The following is a 10,609-nucleotide window of genomic DNA, read 5'->3' as shown; positions in this document are numbered from 1 at the left end:
AAAAGATCTTCATGACTCAGATAACCATGATGGTGTGATCACTCACCTAGAGCCAGACATCCTGGAATGTGAAGTCAAGTGGGCCTTAGGAAACATCACTATGAACAAAGCTAGTGGAGGTGATGGAATTCCAGTTGAGTTATTTCAAATCCTAAAAGATGATGCTGTGAAAGTGCTGTACTCAATATGCCAGCAAATCTGGAAAACTCAGCAGTGGCCACAGGACTGGAAAACGTCAATTTTCATTCCAATCCCTAAGAAAGGCAATGCCAAAGAATGTTCAAACTACTGCACAATTGCACTCATCTCACACACTAGCAAAAGTAATGCTCAAAATCCCCCAAGCCAGGCTTCAACACTACTTGAACCATAAACTTCCAGACATTCAAGCTGGATTTAGAAAAGGCAGAGGAACCAGAGATCAAATTGCCAACACCCGTTGGATCATCGAAAAAGCAAGAGAGTTCTAGAAAAACATCTACTTCTGCTAAATTGACTACGCCAAAGCCTTTAACTGTGTGGATCACAACAAATTGTAAAATTCTGAAAGAGATGGGAATACCAGACCACCTGACCCGCCTCCTGAGAAATCTGTATGCAGGTCCAGAAGCAACTGTTAGAACCAGACGTGGAACAACAGATTGGTTCCAAATCGGAAAAGGAGTATGTCAAGGCTGTATATTGTCATCCTGCTTATTTAACATATATGTAGAGTACATCATATGAAATGCTGGGCTGGATGAAGCATAATCTGGAATCAAGATTGTTGGGAAAAATACCAATAACCTCAGGTATGCAGATGACACTACCCTTATGGCAGAAAGCAAAGAAGAACTAAAGAGTCTCTTGATGAAAGTGAAAGAGGAGAGTGAAAAAGTTGGCTTAAAACTCAACATTCAGAAAACTAAGATCATGGCATCTGGTCCCATCACTTCATGGCAAATAGATGGGGAAACAACAGAAACAGAGTTTATTTTTTGGGGCTCCAAAATCACTGCAGATGGTGACTGCAGCCATGAAATTAAAAGATACTTGCTCCTTGGAAGAAAAGCTGTGACTAACCTAGACAGCATATTAAAAAGCAGAGACATTACTTTGCCAACAAAGGTCTGTCTAGTCAAAGCTATGGTTTTTCCAGTAATCACGTATGGATATGAGAGTTGGACTGTAAAGAAAGTTGAGCACCAAAGAACTGATGCTTTTGAACTGTGGTGTTGGAGAAGACTCTTGAGAGTCCCTTGGACTGCAAGGGGATCCAAATAGTCCATCCTAAAGGACATCAGTCCTGAATATTCATTGGACGGACTGAGGCTGAATCTGAAACTCCAATACTTTGGCCACCTGATGTGAAGAACTGCCTCATTTGAAAAGACCCTGATCCTGGGAAAGATTGAAGGCAGGAGGAGAAGGGGATGACAGGATGAGATGGTTGGATGGCATCACTGACTCGATGGACATGAATGAGTAAACTCCGGGAGTTTGGTGATGGACAGGGAAGCCTGGTGTGCTGCAGTCCATGGGGTCACAAAGAGTCAGACAGGACTGAGTGAGTGAACTGACTAGAGTGCTTACCCATCTCTTGACCAGCTCTGCCTTCTTGCAGATGATTAACTTTTCAGATTCCTCAATGGTTTCTCTTAGCTTTCAGGTTAAAACCTTCATTCCTTTAAATGATTTTTTAGGCCTTGTACAGTCTTGCCCTTCCTGAGTGTCCCTAGTCCCCTACCTGCCCGCCTCCCTCCCAGGGGCAACCCCATGCTCAGCTGTACCAAGGGCTGTACTTCCCTCCATACTCTGTCGTGTTATTGAGCCATTCTCCCTCTGAATGGAGTGCTTTGCTGCCCTCCGTGCTCAGATGCATCTCCTGGCACCTACTGCTGGCTTATACCTCGACACTCCATTCATTCTGTAAATACTGAGTATCTACCATGTACCAGATGCAGGTATACAGCAGTGAGCAAGACCCACTAGATTCCTACTGTTCTGTATTAAATCATCTAGTAGGACTTGCTGTATATACATTGTATATAATGATCTTTATGCTTGTTTTATTTTTTTCTCCCCCGCTAGATTGTGAACTCCTTGAAGAGAAGAAATGATCTTTGTGTCTGGCTTAGTATCTTACATGTAAAAGGAGACTTTTAGGGAATTTTCCTGGTGACCCAGGGGTTAAGACTCCACGCTTCCACTGCAGGGGGCGTGGGTTTGATCTCTGATTGGGGAACTGAGATCACACATGCTGTGTGGTATGGCCAAAAAAGGAAACAAAGTAGACTTTTAGTAAATTTTTAGTGAAGTATTGTAAATTTAGGGGAAGTGAGTAAATATTTTATTGATTGAATGACTTTGCAGCCTTGACAGCTAGTGTATCCCTTACCTGTGGCCATTGCTCAAAAGTGGGTTGAAAGAATACAGAAAACTAAAATGAGGAAACATTTTACCCTTAAACATCTTATGTTCAACAATGGGGAAGTCAAATGACTTGTTTATTTGTACTCATTGAGTTTCTGCTCTTGGTTTCTTAAGCTTAATCCTTATTTCAGTGTACCTGATCTAGGTCCTCAAACTTGAAGATAAGAGTGAGTCTTTGAAATTCGCTTATTTCCCCTTATTCCTGGAAGACACACATGTTTTCCTGTATTTTTGCTAGATTTCACTTGTGTTTCTTCCAGGGCACGTCATCACCTTTGCTTCGAGTAGTGTGGGCTCGACTCATATTGGATGAAGCTCACAACGTTAAGAATCCCCGGGTACAGACTTCCATGGCCGTGTGTAAGCTCCAGGCCCAAGCTCGTTGGGCTGTCACTGGAACCCCAATTCAGAACAACTTGTTGGACATGTATTCACTGCTGAAGTGAGTAAACTCTTTGAGATTAGGTAGTTGTGAGCCCTTTCAGTATCCTTCTTGATTATTTCATATCTCGTATCACCGGTGTGTGCACCAGATTAGCGTGTGTAGCAGGTGACAAACCTGTCAACGTGTAAAGGACAAGGGAATTAATATTTATGAGAATATAATCTGCTGATTGACTGGCTAATGCAGGGCTTTTATGACATGCAGTCCTTCTATGTGGAAAAATACAGGACCAGTTAAATTAAAGGAAACAGAAGTCACTTTCTTCAGACCTAGTAATGTTTTGAGCTACTTTTGCTTTAAAACATATGGCCTGAGGTCAGGGCTACAGTTTATTTGAAGCAAACAGAAAAGAATGCTGATTTTTAAATACTTGCTTTTATTTAAGTCAGCTCATAAGAGGATATAGAATTTTTATATTAGCCTTTGAACCTTTAGGAATGAGTTCTAGCTATTGGTTATATGTCCTATTATGATGATATAGACATTTTAATGGGAAAAGGCACATTTTTATAATGTGGTTTTATGATGTGGTTATTGACTTGGATCCTTTTGCTCTGTCTAGCAGAGCTTTGCTATGAAATTGACTTTTAACATTGATTGGGATGACATGTAAAACCTGATTTGCCTTTCATCTTATGTCTGTCTTTGACTCTCTCCTCCATCCTCCCATGCTTCTTTCCTGTTCTCTGTCCTCTAATGAAAAAGATTTCTCCGTTGTTCTCCATTTGATGAGTTTAAGCTGTGGAAGAGTCAAGTAGACAATGGCTCAAAGAAAGGAGGAGAACGGTTAAATATCTTAACCAGGAGCCTTTTGCTGAGGAGAACAAAGGACCAGCTGGACTCCACCGGCAAGCCCTTGGTAACCCCACTGACACTTGTCCCTGTGTGGATGTGGGGGGGTCAGGAAGGAGGGTGACCATGGCCTTGACTGTGCTTGCACCGCCATGGCCTTTGCTTTAGGAGCTTTTGAGTCTCCCCTGTTCCTACACAGAGGCCCTTGATTGCTGTCCTGCCCCCGGGGTCATAGCTGTCCTGTTTTGTGGTGTGTTAGAGCCATTCTGCTTTCAGGGGAGGGCGGGAGCTGCCGTCCAAGGGTTGACTAGATTTCCAGTGTCAACTCTGGGGAACGTGCTCTGTAATATTCAGTTAATTTGTAGAACTTCATTGCAGCTACTTTTGTCTTTTACTCTTCCAGGTGGTGCTGCCCCACCGTAAATTTCAGTTGCACCATTTAAAACTCTCTGAAGATGAAGAGACTGTTTATAGTGTCCTTTTTGCAAGATCGAGGTATGTGCTGTGAAGAAGCACCTTCTCACAGCTGTTGTTTTATTCTTCTTCTTGCTTGGGATTGAGTCAAGGTTCTTCTAACTGCAATTATGGTATTATTGACAAGCTGGTATTATGGTATTATTAAAAAAGCTCCCTTGTTCTCTCACCTCGCCCCCAGCTCACCTTCGTCTCATATACACTGTGAACCTGTTCTCCACTGGCTTTCTCGTATAGAAGGTCTAGGGTGTGCACACTGTCACCAGGTCTTTCTGGTCGTTGTGGGGCTGTATTAGGAAAGTGTTGGCCAACTTAGTACATCTCTTTGACCTTTGACCTGTTATCCAGCCTCTCAGCAGAGCTTTTAAGAAGCTGTTCATCAAACCTTCCAAAGTGATTAAGTTTTTTCTCTTTGTAGATCTTATATTTATTAATAAACATTTTAATATTAATCAACTATATTACTATTACATATTTAATATTAAGTTGATATAGAATGTAATAATATTTTATAGTATCAATAAGCTTGTTAATATTTATTAATCATTTTTAAATGGTTTAGCTTTTACAGTAGTTGTTTTTATTACCTTTGGCCAGTGCTTGCTGTGAGCCTGCCTTCATTTAACAAGTCCACTTTTCCACTGTTTTTTAAATTAATTATTTTTGGCTGTGGTGGGTCTTTGTTGTTGAACATAGGCTTTCTCTGGCTGGAGCAGTCGGGAGCTGCTCCTCCTTGTGCTGCGCTGGCTTCTTGTTTCGGTGGCGTCTCTCGTTGCAGAGCACAGGCTCACGGGCTAAAGCGTGCAGGCTCCGTAGTTGTGGCACACAGGCTTACTTGCCCCACTGCATGCGGGATCTTCCCAGAGCAGGGACTGAACCAATGTCCCCTACATTGGCGGGTGGATCCTTAACCACTGGACCACCAGGGAAGGCCAAGTCCACTTCTATAATTTTTCAAGGTCCCGCCACTATCACAGTTAAGCAGTGACCATGGTAGACCTGTTTGGTCTTAGTGACCATTGCACGTGCATTTTGTTTCTCGATCTGAGGCAGGTTGGCTCTGCAGTACTATCTAAAAAGACATGAAAGTGGGAGCAACCAGTCTGGAAGAAGCCCTGACAATCCATTCAATAGAGGTGAGCAGTGGGCACTTGTAAATACAGAGACTCGTGAAAATGTGGGTGCAGGTTTGGTAAACTTACAGAAATGGGGGGTCATGAATTCTTGATAGCAGAGACTTGACCTTAGCTTGGAACCTCAGACTAAAGTAAAATATAATCTGCAAGCACCAGACCTGGTGATGTGAACTTGTTTTTAGTTATTTCCGAAATCTGTTTTATTAAAATGCAAATACAATAAGTCTGTAGAGAAAATGAGTATTTTGTTTTTCTTCATTAGTAGAGAAGTGAGTTAGAACTGTGTTATTGAACCTCAGATCAAAGAAGGTTTCAGATCTCCTCATTTAGTTCAGGGTTCTTCCCCGTGTTTCTGTTTTAAACACTGTAGTATTTCCTGTGTCTGTTTTCCTTCTTGGAAGTGGCCCAGGAGTTTGGGTCCAGCGGGCCCGGGCCCTCCACGGCAGGCAGCCAGGCGACATCCAGCGCCGTCCACATACTGTCCCAGCTGCTGAGGCTCCGCCAGTGCTGCTGCCACCTGTCTCTGCTGAAGTCGGTAAGCAGAGGGCCCGTGTGGGGCCTCAAGGGCTGCGGAGAAGGCCGCCTCAGTCTCCTGTAGCTGGGCTCAAGGAAAGTGGGATTTGAGGGTATTTTGTATTTTGGTGGGGCAGCAAAGAGGAGACTGCTTATTTTACTGTATTTTAATTGTTAGTGATCTTGAGCTAATTCCCGTGATGTGGAGAACAGTTTTTATTTTTTATTTTATTTTTAAAAATAGCTTTATTTTAGAATAGAAAATAGTACCTCATTATAGAGGAAACCATTTGTGAATACTTTGGAATTTTGGAGTGTCACAAAGCTAACAAGCTTAGTTATGAAAACTCAGGCATTTATACCATTGGAACAGTTGTCTCTGTAATGGATAGAGACACATTCGTAATTAAGAAGCTATGTTACAGGCAGAACACTCTGACGTAAATTGCAGCAATATGTTTTTGGATTTGTTCTCTAGAGTAATGGAAATAAGAGCAAAAATAAACAAATGGGACCTAATTAAACTTAAAAGGTTTTGCAAAACAAAAGAAACTGTAAACAAAATGAAAAACCAACCTATGGACTGGGAGAAAATATTTGCAAACAATGCCACTGACTAGGGATTAATTTCCAAAATACACAAATAACTAATAGAGGTAATATCAAAAAGCCAAACAATCCAGTCGAAAAATGGGCAGAAGATTCACATAGACATTTCTTCAAAGAAGACATACAGATGACCAACAGATACATTGAAAGATGCTCAATATTGCTAATTATTAGAGAAATGCAAATCAAAACCACAATGAGCTACCACCTTTCACTGATCAGAATGGCTATCATTAAAAAGTCTACAAATAATGCTGGAGATGGTGTGGAGAGAAAGGAACCATTCTACCCTGTTGGTGAGAATGCAAATGGGTGCGGCCACTATGGAAAATAGCACGGAGGTGCCTTAAAAAGCTAAAAATAGAGTTACCACACCATCCAGCAATTGTGCTCCGGGCACATGCCAGAGAAAACTATTTCAAAAAGGTACATGCACCCCAGTGTTCATAGCAACACTATTTACAGTAGCCAAGGTATAGAGGCAACCTAAATGTCCATCAACAGAATAATGGATAAAAAAGATGTGATATGTATACATATATATATACATATATATGTATGCACACATGCGTGCATACACGCAGACGTACATACAATGAAATATTAGTCGAAAAAAAGAATGAAATAATGCCATTTGCAGCAACATGGATGGACCTAGAGAGTTCATATTAAGTAAGAGAAAGACAACTGCAATCCAGAAAGATGATATGGATGAACTATTTACAAAACAGAAATAGTCTCACAGACGTAGAAAACAAACTTATAGTTACCAAAGGGGATAGCAGAGGGCTAGGGGGAGGAATAAATTAGGAGTTGGGGGTTAACATATACATACTACTATATATTGAATAGGTAGCAACAAGGACCTACTGTATAGCACAGGGAACTAAACGCAGTATCTTATAATATCCTATAATGGGAAAGCACCTGAAAACGAATATATATGTATATAAAACTGAATCACTTTGCTATATGCTCAAAACTAATAGAACTTTGTAAATTAACTATACTTCAATGAAAAAAAGAGAAATACGTTACTTTTTTTCCTCCTTGGCAGTTAAAATTTATATTATTTTCTCCTTGGTTATCAATGATTCTTTTCTTTATACTCTTCTGAACTTTTCCAGATTTTCTGTAATAAGCATATATCATTTTTATGAACAGAAAAAAAAAACTACTTAGTACTTGAAAATTCTTTTTATTTAAAAAGTTTTTATTGAAATATATCATCTTTTTGAGGCATTGAAGTAATGTGTCTTTTTTTTTGGTAGTACTGTAAATTATGTCTTGATTATCAATAGCTTAATTAACTCTATTGTTCTAGCTGGGGCAAATAGAATAATCTTGTAGTCAATCTGGCAATTTTCTAAAAAGTTCCACTTTGGTTTATTTTTGATCTAGTGAGAAAAACTTGTAAGACTTCATTTTAATCTGGGTTTACTCAAGGGGGTACTGATGGTAAATTACAAAACATTTTGCCATGTGCAGTGTTGAACAGTCAGCACTTTGCAAGTCCCATGGCTTGCTGCCTCAGCCGCCCATTTGCTGTATCCCCTGTCTGATTCTGGTCAGGCCCTGGATCCGACGGAGCTGAAGAGTGAAGGTCTGGCCCTTTCCCTGGAGGAGCAGCTCAGTGCTTTGACCTTGTCCGAATTCCACGACTCAGAGCCGTCTGCCTCCGTTTCCCTTAATGGCAAATCCTTCAAGGTGGAGCTTTTTGATGACAAGAGAGAGAGCACCAAGGTAGTATGATTACCTCTATTCTAGTAGAAAGACTTCAACTCCTCACATATTTCCCTGAGAGCTGTATTTGTCCAAGTGGGTCTAGCCACTTGATGGCAGAGCTGGAGCTACCAGATGTTGGCTGGTCAAATTCTCCCTCTAGTCCTGAATTCTGGTTTCATTTCACGAATAGAACGGAAGTGGGCTTTCAGAGAGTGGCCTGGGCCCACCTCTCACATCAAGGCAGATTTCTGGCGTGGATTCCTGGGGAAAGAGTCTGTCAGGTTTACATGGCGACGGGGCCTGGGCAAGTGAGCAGTTTGTTTTGGGAAAACCGCAAAGACCTGAGCCGTGAGACAATGTCTTATGTCTGAGCGCCAATTGCTTTCCTTTGTTGAGAGGCTTCAATCTGCCAGGTTTGATTGTTACCAGCCTTCTGTCCTCATTAGTCACTCTATTCCCACGGGAGCTGGAGAAGGGAATAGCAAACTACTTCAGTATTCTTGCCTTGAGAACCCCATGAACAGTACGAAAAGGCAAAAAGATAGGACACTGAGATGCTTTTGAACTGTGGTGTTGGAGAAGACTCTTGAGAGTCCCTTGGACTGCAAGGAGATCCAACCAGTCCGTTCTGAAGGAGATCAGCCCTGGCTGTTCATTGGAAGGAATGATGCTAAAGCTGAAACTCCAATACTTTGGCCACCTCATGTGAAGAGTTGACCCATTGGAAAAGACCCTGATGCTGGGAGGGATTGGGGTCAGGAGGAGAAGGGGACGACAGAGGATGAGATGGCTGGATGGCATCACCAACTTGATGGACATGAGTTTGAGTGAACTTCGGGAGCTGGTGATGGACAGAGAGGCCTGGCGTACTGCGATTCATGGGGTCACAAAGAGTTGGACACAACTGAGCGACTGAACTGAACTGAACTGAGGAAGGAGGTCACTGCCAAGGAAATGGTGTTACCTAAGAGTTACTTTTAATTAGAGATTTAAAAATATTTACCTAAGTCTTTACCATCAGTAACTGATGGGAACATGAGAAGGGCACCCTGTGTGGCCAGGTTTCAGGCCCTGGCACCCTCAGTTAGCAGATGGCTTGAAACCTCACATTCCTAATAATCTGTGTTCCTCACAACTTGTCTGATGCTCAGTTAATGATTCACAAGCCTTCTTAATGTGAGCACATTACTCATAGTTCAAACCTCTTAAGGTGGTTTCACGTAAGGAAGTGAGTTTGTTCCATAGCACAAACCAAAACTCATACAGAATGTTATTAGAATTAGTCTACATCTCACAGACCATAAATCCTGCTCTCCCACTGCATTTTTTTCCTTCAAAATACCTATGGCTAGGTTTTTACGTGGCAATTCAAGAACTTTCTGTAAGTTGTCAACTTTCTGATTTCTGACAACTTTCTCAAGTTGTCAGAACACCAGGCACTTCACGTACATGCTTTTTTAATTCCTACTGATTCAAAATGATACAGTCCTATGACTGTCTTTCTGCCCAGTCATGGGAATGTTTGTTTAGATTAGAATGCAGCCTCACGTGGGGGCCTCTACAGGTTACCAGTAACGTCATGACAGCATAGAGGGGAAGAGCTAAGCGCATCTCCATTGCTCTGGGTCAGCTCCTTTTACCCATGAGGAAGCTGAACTCTTCCCTAGGAGTTTCAGAGTGATCTAGCCCTGTGATTGCAAAGTAGGAACGCTGTTCATCTCCTGGTTCCTAGTCTAATGCTCTTCCTCTTCTACCACTCTGGAGATGAACTCTAGGCCTCTTAGAAACTTTAGAAAGGTCATTCACCTTAGCAGTCAGGAAGAATGAACTCAGTTACTCTTTGAAGTCCTGCCCATGTGTTCTTACTGTCTGTTCCTTCATTGACTTGAATGTGCCCTGAGCAGTTTTGGATAAATAGCCAGGGAGCTTGTCACAAAGCTTGAGCAAGTGTTCCTCAATCTGGAAAGGTTTTCTTCAACACCATGTGCAGCAGGCCTCAGACCAGGTCAGGCTCTTTTACTTTCTCCTTCTGCAAATATTAGGATAGTATCTTCTGTGGTCCCACAGTGTGCTGGGTGCTAAGGGTGCAGATGAACCAGACACATGCCAGCTTTGCCTCCTTGGAGCATCTCTGGCCTTGAAAGCAAGAGATAACTAATAAGCAATTAGTATATAATTTTTTTAAAAGACCATGATAATAGAAAGAAACGGTGTATAGTTGCACATAGTCAGTGGGCACCTTGGATTGGTGAGGACCTCCAAGAAATGACATTAAGCTGGCACCTAAGGCTGTGTGGATCACAATAAACTGTGGACAATTCTGAAAGAGACGGGAATACCAGACCACCTGACCTGCCTTTGAGAAATCTGTATGCAGGTCAGGAAGCAACAGTTAGAACTGGACATGGAACAACAGACTGGTTCCAAATAGGAAAAGGAGTACGTCAAGGTTGTATATTGTCACCCTGCTTATTTAACTTATATGCAGAGTACATCATAAGAA

At 41.8% G+C, this 10,609-nt stretch overlaps 1 protein-coding gene across 1 annotated transcript in view; it reads left to right on the top strand.

Annotated features, from left to right (window-relative positions):
- TTF2 (transcription termination factor, RNA polymerase II) overlaps positions 1-10,609 on the top strand; it is a 53,232-nt gene that overhangs the window by 32,718 nt on the left and 9,905 nt on the right. Inside the window, exons 13-18 of the mRNA XM_010830720.1 lie at positions 2,673-2,854; positions 3,563-3,716; positions 4,053-4,144; positions 5,177-5,259; positions 5,661-5,794; positions 7,954-8,124. Coding sequence (XP_010829022.1) covers positions 2,673-2,854; positions 3,563-3,716; positions 4,053-4,144; positions 5,177-5,259; positions 5,661-5,794; positions 7,954-8,124 — 816 coding nt within the window. The remainder of the gene's footprint in view (positions 1-2,672; positions 2,855-3,562; positions 3,717-4,052; positions 4,145-5,176; positions 5,260-5,660; positions 5,795-7,953; positions 8,125-10,609) is intronic.

Source organism: Bison bison, unplaced genomic scaffold (assembly GCF_000754665.1).
Source record: "Bison bison bison isolate TAMUID 2011002044 unplaced genomic scaffold, Bison_UMD1.0 scf7180017864519, whole genome shotgun sequence".
Lineage (NCBI taxonomy): Eukaryota > Metazoa > Chordata > Mammalia > Artiodactyla > Bovidae > Bison > Bison bison.
The sequence above is the reverse complement of the archived record's forward strand: the minus strand, read 5'-3'. Positions and strand labels throughout refer to the sequence as shown.